Source organism: Pistacia vera, unplaced genomic scaffold (genome assembly GCF_008641045.1).
Source record: "Pistacia vera cultivar Batoury unplaced genomic scaffold, PisVer_v2 Contig347, whole genome shotgun sequence".
Classification (NCBI taxonomy): domain Eukaryota; kingdom Viridiplantae; phylum Streptophyta; class Magnoliopsida; order Sapindales; family Anacardiaceae; genus Pistacia; species Pistacia vera.
This window is the reverse complement of record NW_022196165.1, coordinates 2,393,450-2,412,679: the sequence shown is the minus strand read 5'-3', so window position 1 is coordinate 2,412,679 and position 19,230 is coordinate 2,393,450. Positions and strand designations below refer to the sequence as shown.

Sequence of the window (19,230 nt, the reverse complement as noted above, 5' to 3'; positions counted from 1 at the left end):
AGAATATAATATCCCAACGCCATTGTAGCGTCGACACTTTGTTTAAGCCACAGGCATTCTATATTATAAAACGTCGACATACGACTGAGTCAGTGTTAGAGTTTTGAACACCGATGTAACATTGACAAAGTTGTCGACATCTATATACACTATTCCCTATGAATTTAAACCAACGCCTATGAATTTAAACCGACGCATTAAAATGCTTTGAAAAGGATTAACTCCGACACAATTTTCCTCTTTGCGGACGCTTTGCATGCATGGGACAAGCATGTTTTCTGGCAGTGAAAACAGCTAGGCCTGAAACCGTAAACATAAAAGTATATCCCCCCCTACAAGAATGGTGCACGCTTCTACAGGAATAGTGCATATTGGAAATCCATTTTTATATTCTTCCCTGTTTTCTTCGGATTAAATATGTTCTCCTAATTTTCTTATGACATTAGGTGTATTGATTAATATAGTACGATATATCACAAGTTTGTACCTCAATTATTAAATCTAAAGTGATACAACATTAATTTATTCGTTTTTTGGAATTAAAGTATTAATCAATGGTTATGTTTCAATGGTATGGCAATATAAACTCTTCAAGAGTGATAAGAATCAATTGAATTCCTGAGTTCTAATGGTGTTGGTTATCTGAAGACAGGAAGCGCTCATTCTCTTGACTCAGTTCTTATAAATAAGAGAATCTCAGCTCAATCAAGTTAAAGAAATCTATATTTTTTTTTAATGATCGAAGGTGTCTAGAACTTACGCAAACCTCTACAAATCTCCCAAGACTCTGAAACTATCGGATGGGTAAAAACTTCAATGACCACCTCTATTACCAAGAAAGGAATCGAACTCAAAACCTCTTCAATAATACACCTAAAAGTCCCCATCGAATCACTCGACCACCCAAGAGTTGGTTAAGAAATTTGTATTCGCATATGAATAATAAAAATATTTGGTAATAAATAGAAAATTAAATGTAAAACAGTGTAGTAAGTAATATTACATCAATTTGTACGTATAAAAGTATTCAACATACAGATACAGATTAACCAAAACACTTAACGGCGGTGACACATTCATAGATTGTTCAGATTTTAATGTTTTACTTCAGTCCTTGAAACTCAAAACTCATGAAAAAGCAAATTAACTAATAAGAAACAAATCAAAGTACAAAAATGAATTATGAAATTTATTGTTCAGTGTAATAGTGAACACATACCGTAGATTTTTTTTTTCAAAATCACAAAGAATGTAAGGAAAGAAAAGAGACAACCTAATACAAAAGGTTTTCCTCACTGGTACAGAACTTCACAACAGCTGAAGAGAGCAAATTTAGCGAAACACCTACCGTGGCCCGAAAGGACTGAGGTGTAACGAGATAAACGACAAAAACAACATCGGGCCACACCTCAAAAAATTACAACCGTTGATAAAGAAATTACAGCTCTCAAAACCATATATATGTAACTAGAAGTTTATCATAATCAAATGAATGATGACAAAACTAGATTTGCTATGCCAAACATTTTTACCTCAAAATGTAACATGTATCTACTAGCCTCCCCACTTCTGTATAGGTAGGTTGCTTTGTCTCATCGGTAGCTACCACCGTATGGTTGTTGAGTATAACCACCTGTACCTGTCATGGGCCTATAACCACCGGGCATAGTTGTGCCAGGAGGCATCCCAGTTTGCGGTTGCATCTGAACTCCTTGCCCAATTCCCATATTCATCCCAACACCCATATTCATGCCGTTATTCATTCCCATCCCCATACCCATTCCCATTGGTTGGTTCATGCCTCCATAGCTTCCCATGCCCATTCCTGAACCACCACCAATGCCCATGCCCATACTCATACCCTGACCACCGCCCATGCCCATACCCACGCCAATACCCCGGCCACCACCCATGCCCATGCCCATTCCCATACTCTGACCACCACCCATGCCCATACCCATACCAGGGCCACTGCCCATGCCCATTCCCATGCCAGAACCCATCATAGGATTTGAAGGCCGTACAGCACTAGCTCCAGCACGGCCTAACCCAGAACCAGATCCCATAGCTTTACCCATGGTAACAGTAGATGTTACCTGAGTTTGTGGAGGTTTCTTTTCCATCCTCTTTTCTTTCCGATTGATGGCATCAAAATCAATTCCAATGTCTGCCGTAGGATTTGTCTTAGCTGCACAGAAAGATATATGATGTCAAACTTCCAAGCAAGACGCATTAAATACAAAAAATTGTGGTACTACATTTTGTGACTTATGAAAGCACTCACGTCCAGAAATATTCAAATTAACTAGCCCTCTGCTAAGAGTGTCGGCCCAAACTGCTGACTTCAGCTCAAACTTTTCCTTGGATGATTGAGATTGTGGTACTAAAGTGAGCGCCCCTGTTGAAGATGAAAGAGATGGTTGTGAAGCTATCGTAGGGCTTTGTCCTGCTTGAGAAAGAAGGTTATTCTGTAAATTACTGTTCTGCTGTGCAAGTGGATTAGGTGGAGTTTGTTGAGGAATTTGTGGAGTAGAAGGAACTGCAGAACTCTGATGTGGTAGAAAGTTTCCACTGTTAAACTGTGCAGCTGGTCCAGCTGGAGTTTGAGGAGCCATGTATGAAGCAACAGGGGCAGTAGAAGTGCCCTGCAGTGCAAAGGTCCCACTGCTAAGCTGTGCAACTGAACCAGATGGGGATTGAGGGGCTATGTTTGGGGCTACTTGACTGGTCGATCCTGGCTGGTGATGAAAGCTCCCATACATATTAGTGGTTGGCTGTGCAGTCTGGTTCACATACATATCAGCAGTTGGCTGTGTAGGTTGGTTCCCATACATATTAGCAGTTGGCTGTGCAGGCTGGTTTCCATACATATTAGCAGTACGTTGTGCAGGCTGGTTTCCATACATATTAGCAGTACGTTGTGCAGGCTGTTTTCCATACATATTAGCAGTAAGTTGTGCAGGCTGACTCCCATAAATATCAGGGGTTGGTGCAGGCTGGCCCGCCGGAGCTGAAAAGGCAACCTGTGATGCTACAGATGGTGAAGGTCCTGATGGAGGAAGGATGTCTGCCAGAATATCAGTCTCCAGCTGTGACATCAATAGTTCTTGAGGCAAAAACTGTGAGTTTGCTGAGGGAGGTTGACTATTGGAGTCACTTGATGAGTATGTAACGCCGTATAATGAGTCCCCAAAGTTGGGTACTGATTCCATGTTGGGGGCAGCTGGCTGGGGCATTTCGGCATTTTGACTTGGTTGGAAAGAAGCTGTTGATGCTGAAATTGGTTGCTGAACTGTGGCAGAATCTGTAGAAGGGATAGCTCTAAAAGGCGAGTCCCCAAATGGATCATCAAATGACTACACAGAAGAAAATATGCTCATTTAACAACTATAATAATATGACAAAAGAATTAAAAATAAATAAACAAAACAAATACAATTCTTCCGCAGAAATTACAAGCCACCTTTTCTCATTGACCTAGCCTCTCAATCATGTAGTAAAACATTACAATAAATATCTTCATAATCCTTAAGCACTATATGAACCATCAGCAAAATAAACAAAGAAAGTGCATGATGAATATTATATTTCTTACCTTGAAGGAAACACATCTTATTAGTCAGCAATAATAGTATGCACATGGAAATACCACAGAAATGAAATTATTCACTAATATTTTAAGTTTTAAGACATTTCTCAGAAACGTTTTATCTTTGTTTAATTTATCTTGAGGAAGTTATCTTCACAATCTACAGATACTACAATATCATTTTTGAAATTAATAGAGAAGAAGACCAGATGTCTAACATTCAACAAATTATATCTTTCTTGTCCATGTTTATAGCAAGTACTTGGATTCCATGAGAATTAGACCATTACATAAATGAAAAACACCGACACCTCGCAAACTTATCGCTAACATTTTTCTCACTAAAAGTTTCTTTTTCCTAATTAACTGAAATACAGTGCTTTAAGGGTTCCAACAACTGAATTTGTTGTTTAAATATTCAAAACCATATGATGGTTACACCATTAAATGGCAAATCAATAAGTATCCACAGATATCACTTACAAGAGAAATTAAACTTGCTCTGAACCAATAAATCTCTGCCTTATATAACATATCAACCCAAGGAAAATGGATTTCAAGACGATCTATTAAACATATCAAAATAACCTGATTCATCATGTTAGATGGTGATTGCGTTGCAGCGAATGTGGGTACTGAACCAGTATTAGCGTGTGCATCAGCTTCAGTACTGGCAGTTGCAGGCATGGCTGGCATAATGGCCAATGCATTTGAAGAAAACGAGTCTGACAGAGAGCCAAGCAGATCCATTTCAGCACCATTGGAGGTAGTAGGGGCAGGAGTGCTTGAAACAGTAGGGGCAGCTGATAAAAGAAAAGAAGAAAATATGAGTTCCCAATATTGGAGGATCATTGTAAGGTAGCAGAAACATAGAAACAATCTTAGCTCTTCAAGAAAACTATTTCCACAGACAGAAAGCCCCAATCAGCTGTCAATAACAGTGCATCATATCTCACAAGAGGATACCAGTCATTTTACTGAAAAACAAAAAATTTATTGAAAAGGGAAAACTAGAACAGCCTTTTCCCTATTGTCAGGCTGTCGTGTCTTCTTCTCCATCATGCAAATTTTTTATAAATTGCTCCTCGTAGCAAAATGGATCTGGGCCAAAATTAATTCATATTTTATCAAGCTGAAAGTTTCCATGACAACTGAAGCCTAGACTTAAATACCAGCCAAATCCTCCAAATGAATTAACTTATTCTCTGAACTTGTGTTTATATTTGATACTAAATTCAATTTCAGTGCCATTGACACATGCCCACCCAAAACCTGAAGCAATCACCAAGATGAATTAACTTAACTCAGCACTTGAAAAGTATCAGGGATTTTTCTGTATATATATATTCTCATATGCTGCAAGTATGGAAACTACAATGAACATATGCTGTCCACAACTAAAGACAGTCATAATTGAACTGGAATATAAAAGAACTGATGCAACAAATTACAAATAAAAAAGAACATACTCTCAAGTCGAGACCCCTATCACAAAATTGGAACCAAAAAAGTGAGCTCATATTTGAATAATAAATTAAAATGGACAAAAAAATACTATCAACCCAGTGTCCATTTTGAAAGTTGTAACTATGAGAATTTATGAGGTCTAAATGTAACAGCAGAAAAAGACACTACAACAAGGCACTTCATGATTTGGACAAAACAATAACACCTATACAGGAATTAGTGTACCTGAAAATGAATTACGTGGATCGAATTCATCAAAAGCCAAAACTTCATCGTTCCCAGATGTAGAATTGTTGAATGAGTTAGTTCCTTGGATTGGACTATGGCTTGCAGGTGGAGAAGTTGAAGGAGCAGCGGTTGGAGAAGAAGCTGCTGGATGAACAGGTGGAGGAAATGCTCCGGAAGCAGAAGGTGGAGAAGAAGTTGCAGGAGCAGGTGGAGAAGAAGTTTTAGGAACAGGTGCTGCTGAATTTTCTCCATCCCTTTAAGCAAAATAGGAGTTAGAACTGACCATAGTCGAATAAAATTGTGAGAAATATATCACTGCATTTCTATAACATAAATAAATACCTATCGCTGCGAGCAGGACTTCGAGATTCACTTAATGCTTCTTCATAACTAGGAGGACCACCAATATTTTGTTCAGAAAATTTCCGCTCAAGTTGCCTGCCAACAGAACAAAAACGGTGGAATTTTATTAGGGTGCGTTTGGTTTATTATTTTGGATAGGATTTTGGGGATAGTATTGGATAGTTGAATAGGGGAACCCCCTAAGTTTGCTAATTTAATTAAACACCCCAATATATAAAATGACAAAAACACCCCCACCACCCGCAGTGCTAGATCCCGGCCACCACCGCCGGAACTGGCCGAAAAATTGCGTTACAACACAGATCGGTCGGATCTGTGTCGTAACACGTCGATATGGCCTTTTCCGGCCAGATCCACCATGGATCTGACCGGAAAAGGCCAGATCTACGGCCAAATGTGGCCGTCGACGGCCGCAAAGGTCCATTTTATGACCGTCGTTGACCATCAACGATGGCTATTTCTTTGGCCGTCGCTGACAGCCAGATCAGTGAATTACCGGCCATTTCCGGTGGTGGTGTGACTATTGTGACAGACTCCAGCTACCACCGACGGTGGTTGCCGGAATCTAGCAAGTATTGGCGGGTGGGGGTGTTTTTGCTAATTTTTAAACTTTTTTTCTGGGGGTATTTAGTGAAATTAATAAGCTTAAGGGGTCTAAAAGTAATTAAAAAAATAGACTAATATTTCTGGAATAATGTGCCAAACAATATTTGGGGAATAGGATTGGGAATATGGGTAGAAATAATAAGCCAAACAGACCCTTAATTCTTTTGATCAGGATAAAATTGTAAATCATTCTTTACAAAACTTAATACATACCGACTTGCTGATTGACCATCATCATCCTGGTTTCTATCAGAGCTCCTGCTTGAGCCATCTTGGTAACGGTCAACGCTTCTACTCCTTCCGCGGTAATCATCATCCCTGTACCCATCTCCGCCATAGCGATCTTCATAATCTCTGCCATAACGATCGCCATCACGACCATAGGAGTCTCCATTTCTGCTATACCGATCATCATCTTTATACCCATAATCCCTCTCTCTTCCATATCCAATATCATCATCCCTGCTTCCAGAGCGGCCTTCATAACGATCATAATCATATTTGTCACCATATCCTCCTGGACGATACATTCCACCTGCTGATGGGCTGCGAAATCTGTTCAACAAAAAAAGTTATATATCACTCAGAACCTCCATTTCCTCTGAATAAGAAGCAAACAATAAATCCACAAATTAAATACGCTCTCCTACATTCATATTGCCCATGCAACCTAAGCATATAATAACACCAACAGCAACTGCTCTATGCAAGAAATGCAAGTTGTGACTTTATGTAACCCCTTAAAAGGTTTGTGAACTGTTGAGGGCATAATGTAGCTGCTATATCTTCACAGCAGCAACAGATGTGGATCCTAATCAAGTTGCAAGAACTTGGTGTCAACGAAAATGTAAAGACCAACTTTTGCAGCTTACAAGTCTTATTAGATATTCTAGAGCACTTGACCCTCAAATTAAGTGGCATCCTCACCATGCCAATCCTTGAAATGGACTTTTTTATAACATTTAAATCTTCCCAATATTTTAAACTAAATATTTTCTTTTATTCTTTAAATTGTACAATATGAATATAACACAATTTCGGTTCGCATATTACAAAGGTAGTATTATAGTTCATCACAAGTAGGATTATAACAAATTCTGCCATATCTTATCATAACCCACCCTAATGGTGCGGCCACAAATCCTAGCCTATCCTACACAAAATGAGAACTGAAAAGAATGCAGTAGCATTCTTTCATTCAAACAGTCATGAAAAGATATAAAAGCAAAAACTAGCAATTACTCGAAACACAGAGAAAAAAAAGTTTCCCACCATCCTACTTCGGTTTTATATTACGCTGCTCATCAAAGATGCTAGCAGTAGAAGCAACACTCAAAAGTATTTCTAAAATAAACAATTGTCTCTAAGTGATGAGCGATCCATATTCCATGCCTCCACGGATACCACAAAAAACAAGCAACTTATAAACAGAAAGTGGAAATAAACTATACCTTGCAAAACACTAAAAAGTAAGATTATTCTCTTTCGGCATGTGAGTACCAATTGAAAATGACATTCTCTTTTGCAAGAAAGCATAATATGGTATACAATTTAAAAAACAAAAGAAAATAAAATTTCTATGAGATGGTTTGATTTCAACATTAGAAAGAAACACTGAAAGAAGCCAACACTTGGAATTCCAAGAAAAAGCATTTGAGCTGAATATCTTAATAGATCAGACTCACTTGTCCCTATTAGCAGCAGCCTTCTGTCTAACTTCTAATATCCTCTCCTTATCATTTACTAGGGCCACAAGGCTCTGGGATTTCCTTCTGACGTTGTTACCTTGATCCCTTCCACTGGAATCAATATATTGGAAATCGGACAATGTCTGCAAATGGGAAAACAATAGTTTTTAGAAAATAATATAAATATCCTAAGAGAGGGTTTAAAGCATATATTGAAAAATTATAGCTGTCAAATAGCATTAAGGAACTGATCATTACTGATATTTGATATGCGTGTTCTCTGATATCATCTATTACACGCTCTGACCCATGGGCTACTAGATATTCCAAAACTGTCAAAGCCTGAAGATCAGTACAAAAAAAAAAAAAAAAAATTCAGTTCTATTATTACCAGAATCTGTGAGAAAGCAACAGAAAACATGCAAGGTGTATGAATCAAAAGATAAGCACCACAAACAAAAATTCGAATAAAGGGAATAATCAACAGTTATAAGACAGAAAATTGGGAAGAAAATCAGAAAAACCCAACAGAAGATGCAGGAAGAAGAACAATTAGATAAGCCACTTAATGCAACTAACACATCCAAAGAAATGCTAACCTTGTACACATGCCGCCAATTCTTTCCAGTGTCATTAATCCGCTTCCAAATTACTGACATAATCATCTGGTATTCATGACTGCAAAAATGCTTCACCAATGAATTCTTTTGTACCAAACTAGGAGAGAGAAAGCAAAGCACACATAAATTAAATGTTCAAGCTTACTAGTTCCTGGTAGCCTGTGCAATATCTGCAAGAAGTGTTCCATGAGGACCCCATGGCTCGTTGCTGGTAGCATCAAGAACCTGGAAAAAAAAAAAAAAAATTACACCTATTTATCACATGCTTCTATGCTAGGCACACAGGGTGTCAAATTTAAGGGCATACTATGAACTAATTTGTGCAACAAAAACAATGAGCTCAAGAAATTATGAAGGATATTGCATTATCAAAGTATATTATTAATACAGAATTTAAAAACAACCTCATCGAGGTCAATTGCAAAAACAACCTAAATAGCCATGATTAACTAAACAGATGTAGAACATATAGCCAAAAAAAAAAAAAGGAGAAATTTCTACCTTCTGTTCAATTCCAGGAACTTTAAGCACTTTCTTATTAACTTCTCTCTTACTGCAAGAAAATAGAAAATAGAAAATAATTAGCCAAAATGTTTACAGATTCTCTAGGATTTAATGAACCAACACCCGACAAAAAAAATTAAGACAAGGGCCAATGAACTAAGTGGTTCTGGATTGTAAAAGTGTTGTGCCATCAAAAACTATCAAAAGAGAAAGTTTAACTCCAGTACAGATAAATTTAGGTAACAATCGATTCTTATAGAGATGTGAAACATTTGAATATCAATGAGGCTACCGTAATACTAACTACTTATTAAAATTATTCTCAAACTTACAGATCCCTGACAGTTTGATCGAAGACTTTCTTCATCGCCGGCTATGTCCAACAATACTCAGTGCTCTTCCAGTAGTTGTTCTAATTGCTCCCCTCCAATTCAAATGAAGACAAGCTCGCTTCAAAATCTATTTTATGCACTGTTTCAAAACATAAACAGGTTAAGTGCCGGCTATAAGAATGAAACCATAACAATTATGAACCGCAGAAACCTTTCCAAAACAAATCAGCAACAAGCGCGGAACTTCAAACTCATTAAAACAAGCCCCGTTTCATTCACACATTATAACCATGTTGTAACAGATATAAATATACAAATAAGAAATAGAAATCATAACGCCAAGCTTCATAATCTACCTGAAACAAAGTCTTAAACAAAAATAATTGCCACCATCAATTGCTTGTAAAAAATAAATAAATATATAAAAGACAATAAATTATGTCCCAATTCAAACATCAAATATCAATTTCCAATACATGATTCAAATATTAATCCATACAATTAAAAATAAATAAATTAAAGGAATTAAAAATCATACGTCACCCACTTAATCTTTAAGAGATCCAAGAAAAAATCCATATGAAAAAAACTAATAAAATTGCAGCACACCACTTCTTAAATTCACAAAAACAAAGATTTCAATCACACCCAGATTAAACAAAACAAAAAATAATAAATTCGACATTCGAAAATGACATGATCTAAATCAATCAAAATCAAATTGACCAGAAATGAGCTGATTCAGATTCAAAAACGAAAACTTGAGATCTAAAACAAACACAATTGGGGAAATTGAAACGAACCCAGATCCGAAAAAGCGGAAAAAAAGATGAAACCTGAATGAATTGAGCGGAATAGGAATGGAAATGAAGGGCAGATCTGAAGCTAAATTAATGGTCTTAATGATATTAAAATGGTAAAAATAAAATAAATAAAAAATGCTTACCAAGAAACAGGAGAGGAGTCTGTGTATTGAGTTGGTCGGGTTGCGTTTGGTTTTGAGTTGGAGTTAATTGTTTGTTTGTTATTCTTTCTATAAAATGGGAGAGAGAGAAACACTCTGAATAATTAAAATTGAAAAAAGACAGCGCAACTTACACGCAGCGAATTAAGGTATCTATTTTTTTTTTTTTTTATTCTGATTATTATGATCGTATTTATTACCAACAAAATTACTTTCCTCAAGATAATTAATTAATTTATATCCATCATTGTCACGACAGTTCAAGGGAGTTTATTCACTGAAACTTAATTTATTGTTTTAATTCTTGCTCAAATAACATTTTTTTAGGTATGATATATAACTTAATACAAATATTTTTTTAAATATAAGATGATATTTAATCATCCTTGATAATCAGATGAGACGATAAGGGTTCTTAGATATATTATTAAAAAAGAATTAAGTTTGATTCCTCACAATTGTTAATAAAAATGATTAATAGAAGATTTATCCGGTCTTTAGCACTCCGAAGGATAATTGGATATGATACATTAATTGATCAAAATTTATAGCAGTGGGAGTAGAAATGACATCATATTAGAAGTTAAAGTGACAACTTACATGGAGAAACATAAGCTTATTAAGTAACCCATGCTCTAAAAGCCACGAGTATTTCGTGTGCTAATGTTGTGTTGTTATAATAAATTATATTATTTTATAAATATGTCATATTCAATCATATAATTTGACATTTTTAAATAAAATAAATAGAACAAATTGGTACTCATATGATCATGGAAATTCAGTAAAACTAAATTTATAAGTTTTTTTGTCTTTATTTACATTGATTTATGTCTTTTCATTTTGAAAAAAAAAATTTGATAATTTTGACTTTGTTTTTTAATAAAAAAATAATATAGAAAACTAGAATTATCTTATAAGTTTCACGTTTAATTCATCATTTTGACATGAATAAAATGTGTAAGCAGTATTTTATAGTCATTTAATCAAGATTATTGTTTAATTTAATTAATTAGTGGCAATGCTTCTTGGTCATATCTTCTTATCTGTTATAAATTAAATTAATAATTTTACTTGGTGAAAAGCTGGAGCGAGGCTGTAAGGTCTTCCTTTTATATTCTTTATCTTAAATCTTTTTTTTAAAAAAAAGTGTAAATCATAAAGAAGTTTATAATTAAATGATTATTTATTATTTATTGTGATTGTGAAACTTGAATTGTTTTGGATGTGACTGAATCTTAACCTAATTTTATGAGTAAGTTTTAAGCTTTTTTTTTTTTTTTTTTAATGATTTTGGATGTAATATATTTGAACAGAAATCAAATAAATTCAATGTCTTGTTGCTTCAAAATTATTTCGAAATTAAATTAAATTCAATATCTCATGTAATATTTTTTTATTACCGGTGTATCTTCTTTATGGTAGTATTTGGAATAGAGGAAAGAAAAATAAATATATCTTTTATAGTACTGAATATATATCATATTTCTAAGCATAATATTAGTATCATTCGATAATAAAAATTTTAATATGCTAAAATATTAGTGAAAGTAAAAAAAATTATTGAAAATTAAAATATATGAAGACTAGCGTGATTCATATTATTAAATTCAATTTCAATATGCTTTCTTTGAGAAATCTGCTAATTGTATAGAATAAACTATTAAATGTGAAAAACAATATCTATGTTTATAAAATTTAAATAATATTTATATCAATAATTGTATGACTTAAAATTAAAAATAAATGAAACCAATTAATTTTGTGTTAAACATGTAGGATTTCCATGTCAATTTGTCTTATGAGCATATAATATTCCAAATAGATACTGTATATAGGGGTGTTCAAAAAAATGTAAAAACCGAACTGAAAAACCGGTTAACTGAAAAAACGGTTCGGTTATGGTTTGAAAAATTCAAAAACCGGATTTTTGGTTCGGTTACCGATTCGGAAAAAATTAAAAAACGGTTAACCGAAACCGGTTTTACAAATATATATAATAAAAAAATAATTTCCTTTCAAACTTTTATTTGTATCAATTTTTAATGTATTGTTAGTAATGGTCAATAAATATGTATGAATATTTAATTTTTATTTAGATATGTATTGTTTATATTTACAATTTAATTTAGAAAAAAATTAAAAAAATAAGTTTTATAAAAAAAAAAAAGGGAAAATCGGTTAACAGGTTTTTTTAAAACGGTTAAGCGGTTTCTTAGTTAACCGAAAAACCGGTTTTTTCTCCAAACCATTTCGGTTTCAATTTGGGAATTTTCCAGGACTAAAAAACCGGTTCGGCTCAGAAATTATATATTATAAGGAATTTATTACATATGAAATTAATAAACATGTTTTATCATTGTTTGTATTTTCTTATTCCCATTAAAAATTAGAATATTTTTGAAATGTTATTTTTTATCTAAAAATAAATCATTGATTTTTTTGTTTTTTTAAATGGAGATATCTATTCAATTTTTTTTTTCTTTTAATCAATAGAAGGAAAACTTATATTGGTGATTGGGCAGAACGTTAAAAAGAGTCTTCCGTTTATCATATTGCAAATTTGCAATATAACCAGTCAATGAAGAAAACAAGTGCGTTCTTTCATCAACTGATGGGATTGCAGCCTGATGCCACTCTGAATTCTATAATTCCAAATAAATCATATCCCCAAGTATGTTTCAAAATTACTACTTGAGCTACCAAGAACAGTGAAAGATTCCCATTTGAAAATAAAAATGCAAGCAATCAGCTAGTTCAATTACTCATTAATGGCTTTAAAATAAATTAATGTTGAAGAAGATGCTAAGAACAAAGCAAAAAAGCTTGCTTTCCCAAAAGCACTTAACTTTCCAAAACAGAAAGCAGAAAAGAGCACCACAATGATTCATAGCACTAAGTTTAGTTTAAAATTAAGTAAAACAACTTTCAGCACCCAAAAAGAATAAATCAATCTTATTAAGTACCACAATAATTCATTCAAACAGTTTGATCATTATAGAAATCAAATCATTGATGGCCCTGATCTTTGTTTTATTACAACAAACCTTAAACTAATTGATTAGATTAATGCGGGTTGTTAACACGAGGTTCAACGAACAACCATATAAGCGAAACAAAATTATTTATACAATTTTTAACTTGGGGGAATCTGCCATAGCAGAATCGTTTATCATACAAAGGTGAGGATGATTCACACAGTGGGTTAAGCTTGAAGATGGATTCTCAACTAGGGGTAGCACCCTCCGCTTTGCTTCGATACACGTCTTCTAAACATTCCTTTGCTCTGTGAACCTTTGACTGAAGGTAAAAGCTACCATTCTTGGCATTCCTCTCAAATAAATTATCATATTTCTGCAAAAGCAGAAGTAAAAGTTTAACACAATGAATTCAAATCATAGACAGAACTACAAGAGAACTGCCAATAATATAGATAGAACTGACCTTCACTATCTCCTCCCAAGGCATTTCTTCAGTCACACCAAGAATCTGCCGAGCCTCTTGCTCTGTCATCACTTTGCTTGCCCTACGAGCTGCATTTTGTAGTGTCTCCTGGGCAACACCAGATTTAGAGGCATCTGCAATAAACTAAATGTTAGTTATTTAGAACATAGACAAAAATCTAAAGCCACCACAACGCTAGACTACCATATAAATGTAATCCTTTTAATTGCGTCACACTCCAAAACATGCATGTCAAAACATATATGATTGTTATCCCCTTCTAATTTCTGTTTTTCTATTCTGTCTCCTTTTTCTTAGTTCTTCTTTCTGGCTGTTCTCCCTAATCTGTCCCTTTTCTATTATCCCTATTTGTCTTCTTTCTCCTTTCTATTTCTTTCTGTTTCTATCTATTCTATCTTATCTTTCTAATTCTCTCTTACTCTCCTACATCACTAATTGGACAGATAATATGCAAATATAATCTCCATCTTTACAAAATGTCTATGTAGTGTGTAAATAACTAAGTAATGTCTAATTTTTGTATATGGGTGAGTCTACATAGACCTATTTAATATCTATACTCATCATTTTAATAATTTTTTTATTACTACACTGCCCTAGAGCAAGTTATTTATTTAAAAAAAAAATGACTTAAATGAAAAAGGAAAAAAATAAAACTTATGCCCGCATTAATATTCCACCCATAAAATTAACAGAGAAGGTATATGGAAACTGGATATCTACAAAGACTAGAAAGGCTGTCATTTGCTATGGTACAAGATCAACATCTGTCTGGGTCAGGATCTAAAGAATTTTATACGAGACCTATTACTTTTCTTTATCTAGTTGAAGTTCAAGTAGCAGGAGGAAGTAGGGATGGCAAAAATCTAAATGCAGTGGGAAGAGGATTGGGAGAAAGATTTGTCCCCAAATTTTTATTGGAGCAGGGACAAGAATAAGAATTCTCACTCTATCCTGAAATTTGAAAACTAAATATAAATATAAAAATTAAGCAAACAATATCAGTTTATTTTTATTTTTTTTCTCATCCTTTATAGCCAAGTCATCACCACTACTCCAAGCTATGAACTATATTTGATTGAATTACAATAATCAAATTCCAAATTGCATAAAATATGTGGCTACATATATATTGTAGCGACTAACTAGCTATGAATATCGTTCTAGCAAAAGATGCCATAGATGATTTTGGAGATGCTGGTCCATTGGATATTGGGAAAGTGCAAGCAATAATATTGATGATACCAGTCAATATGTAGCGGAATGACTTAAAGGCAAATTCTTAAGCACTTAAGTTATTGCTTTTAAACTAGAAACTGGGTGCAACTGTAATTTTTTCATGTAGCTAGTTCTTGAAAGGAATTTCATTTTCTTTTGAGATTATGACTTTGCTAATCATCCTCAGAATGTAAGATAATAAAAATTTCAGATATATGAATGTTACCTTAGAGAATAAATCTATGGCAGGGGTTTCAAGCCCAATTTCGATGTAGGTCAACAAGTGAACTTTCTAAACTAATAATGATGTGGCTAGTGGCTTTCTTTCATAGCCTGCAAACTGAATTATTAGCTACTGAAACAAAGAAAAAGCAACTTCACAAGATAGAATTAGCATACTCTAAAGTTCTTAATTAAACTCATCAATTAATTTCTTCTTTTCAAAAAAAAAAAAATAATAAAAAAAAAAAAAAAAATTCTCTTTCATGTCCATCAGATCAAAAAAAAAAAAAATGTCTAGTAAATCACAGGATCAGGTCTCATAAGGATCCCTATCCCATCCCTGTATTGGGAAATTGGGGATCAGTGGAGATTGTGATCCCCAACCAACCCCGACCAAATTGTCATCCCTAGGAGGAAGGGCAAAGGGTTAAGAGAAAAAGCTTGCTTGAGTTTGGATAACAGGTTGATGTTTCCTCCTTTGTTATGTATTGTGTGTCTTATAACTTTTGACTTTTTCAGTATGAATCAGCAGATCAATTTGCATTCCACAGTTTTTCGCAGGATGACAAAAATTATCATAAATTTACCAAATCGAGCATCAGGTGAAATATATTTAACCATCAATGTTAGGGCAAATAATAAATCTAGCAAAGAGATCAGAATACAATCGCGCCAAAAGACTAGAAAAATAACAATAAATGTACTTTGACAGTTTATTACTCTCCCCCTACAATTTATATATCAAGTACAAACTGGTTGAGATAAACTTGGGACACATGATGGCACTAGGACAAGGTTTATTTACTTGAGCAGGAATGCAGGAATACACCTGGTACTAATAAATGACTATAATATATCAGGCCATGCTGCATTTATGTAATTCATATAACCAGAAGCGTGAAAGAGTACCTTCATTCATAAACCACATCATTTTTACATATCCACGTCCACAAATACAAAAGAGGATATAAGTGCCCCTATTGCTAAATTGTAATAGTACTTTAAAGAATTTGTTTGGTCTGGTTTTTACATCACAATTTTAGGAAAAGAATAAAAAGATTTAATCCTTATATACATCTGCTAAGGATTCCTTAATGTCCGTTTTTCTATTTACAGTATACTGAAAAGATAGAAAACTAAGTCTACCCTGCCCAATGATGTATCTTAAATATCTTAACAATAGTTATCTCTTAAGTTTTACTTTGTCTACCATTGCATTGACATAAATGATCACATTCTTGCTTTTAAACCCTAACCTTGAAAACATATGACTGCAAGAGCTATTACTCTTAAATGGAACAGGATTGTCATGGATGCAAAAGCAAATACATAAATATATAGGGAATATCAGAGAAGGTAATGCTGTCAAAGACTTTAAGAAAACAATTCCAACCAAATAACTTACTTGCAAGTGCTTGACGATAAGCTTGAACTACAGCCCTAGCCAATATCCCAGAGCCCATAATGATTAAATTGGCTAATATCTTTGCAGCCTGCAGAAACAGATACTTATATTGACAATGATTTTCAAATTTCACAAAACATAAGAAGTGATACGATAACATATAATGCAAAATAAAGAAAGAATTCTTCAATTCAGAATCAATCATATCTCCCAGGTAGGTCTGGAACCAAAAACCAGTCAGCTAATCGCTGACCGCTCTACCATTGTGCTAATAAGGCGGGCAAGGCATTGGTTTGGTAAATCATCAACAAAAAAGAATATGGTTCAAATCCTCTCTTACATAACTTCACATGATTCACCAATGTTACTGGCCACAATGTATCTAAGAAATTTATATTAATCATATTCAATATACAGTAGATAGCCATAACCACATTGATCCCACATTGTTGCATATCAAACCCCCCATCCCTCCCTCTTACATACACAAAAGGAAGTTCATAAAAGGCAACAAGAAGCACAACAAACAAGAGAATTGCAAACCCAAATGCCCACCTTCGCCAAATATGAAGCGGCAAAATTGAAACTTTCAATCAATCAAGTATTTCTAAAAACATTTATTGTGGTTAAATTATGATAATAAATTTAAAAAATTCCTAACGTGCTTATCAAAATGACCAAATTAAATGAAAAAACAAAGAACCCAGAAACATGTTCCTTCCAAAATTGTAAAATCATCCACACAACATCCAAAAAAAAAAATTCAAAGGAAAAAAAAGAAGAAGTTGAAGGAACATACCATAGCTGATGATCGAATAATATCAGAGTCTTTCAATCAAAAGTTTGAATTATCAAACTTAACAGGTGGGAATGTGGAATTGTACGAAATCTGAAGGGAAAGGTTAATGGAAAAAGAAGATTCTAGAGCTATGCGAAGGAAGAGATGGGAATAGTTATAAATAACCTTAACTTGAAGAGAGGTTTCTTGAAACAAGAGAAAAAAAGGAAACTTTACTTGGGTTTCAGGCTTCTCTTGTCACCCCAAGGTTTCAATAATTAGCATATAAACCCAAGTAATTACCATATGCCCCCAGAAAATTAATGTTTTATTTTTTCTCTCTCTTTTGGTAGGAGAAAAAATTTGAATTGAGAAAATAGGGAACACAAAATAACAAGAAGCTGACCAACAAAAAAATTATAAGCTGTCCAGCCTTTAAACCCAAAAAATAGTCATAATTGTAGATATAATCGCTTTCTTGTTGCCTTGATAGATATGGAGATTGGAGAATACATAGAGCTATAAAAGGTCTTCTTCTTTAAATCATGTCAAGTGTATTGACTTTTCTATGAGTTATTGTCCATACTACAAATTTTATTTTGCTTGGGATTTTAGCTTTCCAAATCACTCTTTGAGGGCTAAAAAATAAAGATGCTTGAAGAATCAATCAACTTATGGAAATAAGAAATTACATTAAAAAAATTGATGACCTCTCTAGAAGCGAAAATTTCTTATCTTCCTCCATTTCATTAAAAGAAACACCCTCCAAAAGAAGGAAAAGATCACCAGACTATTGAGATTCTCTATCATTTAAATCTCTGGAAAAATTGAGGTTCAAACTGAGAAGATGAAGAATCTACCATGTTAGGATAAATAAAATTATGCCTAGTTGATACCCTGTACAAGAGAGGGAAAAGGTTAGGGGGATTCTTTAAGAGTGGTTTGTTTAAGAAATATTATTATAGGCCCCTCTAGTTTAATGTTTTGAATATCCATTGTTTTTTTTTTAATTACATATCTCTTATTAAGGGGATTTATAATTCCTTTATATTAAAAAAATTAAGGAAATTATATCAAGTAAGTTGGGGGACAATTCAGTTTTTCAGTCAAATCGTAATATTGATGCCCACTTTTGTTAAGGAAACCCAACAAGACCTAAATGGACCCAATTGAAGAATTAACTCAACAAAAAGAGTTTCAAAGCCGTTCAGTGCTTAGAAAAAAAAGCCTAGTACACTTAAATTCAAAGGTTTGGTTTTCTTAAACCCTTTTCAGAGACCAGTGGACCTAGGGGTATTATCGAGCCGAGTTGAGTTGAGTTTTCAGCTTAACGAGCTCGGCTCGTGAGAGAGAAAGACTAAATGAGCCGAGACCGAGCCGAGCCAAGCCATAAATTATGTGGCTCGGCTCGGTAATGGGTTTGGCATATTTTGAGCCGGCTCGCAAGCCATCTCCAAATAATTGTGTTTTTTTTTTTTTTATTCAATTTTAAAAAAAAAATTCGTTGGGCAGCAATTGGGCGTCTGATTGTCTTAAATTCAAATAAATGCAAATCATAAATTCAAACCCAACATTCTATTCAAGAAACCATTCAGGACGGCAGTATAATCTCCCCTAACATCAACAATATGCTTTTGCCCTTTTGCAACACAACTCACATTTCAGAAATTAACCGAGTGAAATCTTTTTTTTAAAGGCAATTCAAAATAAGAAAGTAGTGAAACATCAACTACAAAGAGCCACAATTTTGCCAGATAATCATGGGGAGTTTGGGAAGTGCC

The 19,230-nt window shown here is 34.1% G+C and overlaps 2 protein-coding genes across 2 annotated transcripts; both read right to left on the bottom strand.

The window, feature by feature from the left end:
- Positions 1-1,160: 1,160 nt before the first annotated feature.
- LOC116139084 (clathrin interactor EPSIN 2-like) lies at positions 1,161-10,481 on the bottom strand. Its single transcript, XM_031424763.1, has 13 exons — positions 10,344-10,481; positions 9,398-9,536; positions 9,063-9,114; positions 8,707-8,786; positions 8,541-8,619; positions 8,200-8,283; positions 7,939-8,084; positions 6,467-6,808; positions 5,627-5,722; positions 5,282-5,538; positions 4,178-4,392; positions 2,285-3,356; positions 1,161-2,188 (listed from the first exon to the last, which is right to left on the bottom strand). Exons 2-13 carry the CDS (start codon positions 9,430-9,432, stop codon positions 1,593-1,595), a joined length of 3,054 nt encoding a protein of 1,017 aa, XP_031280623.1. The 5' UTR covers positions 9,433-9,536; positions 10,344-10,481; the 3' UTR covers positions 1,161-1,592.
- Positions 10,482-13,296: 2,815 nt separating this feature from the next.
- LOC116139145 (mitochondrial import inner membrane translocase subunit PAM16 like 2-like) lies at positions 13,297-17,685 on the bottom strand. Its single transcript, XM_031424814.1, has 4 exons — positions 17,471-17,685; positions 16,672-16,759; positions 13,806-13,939; positions 13,297-13,715 (listed from the first exon to the last, which is right to left on the bottom strand). Exons 1-4 carry the CDS (start codon positions 17,471-17,473, stop codon positions 13,587-13,589), a joined length of 354 nt encoding a protein of 117 aa, XP_031280674.1. The 5' UTR covers positions 17,474-17,685; the 3' UTR covers positions 13,297-13,586.
- Between the last annotated feature and the right edge of the window lie 1,545 nt (positions 17,686-19,230).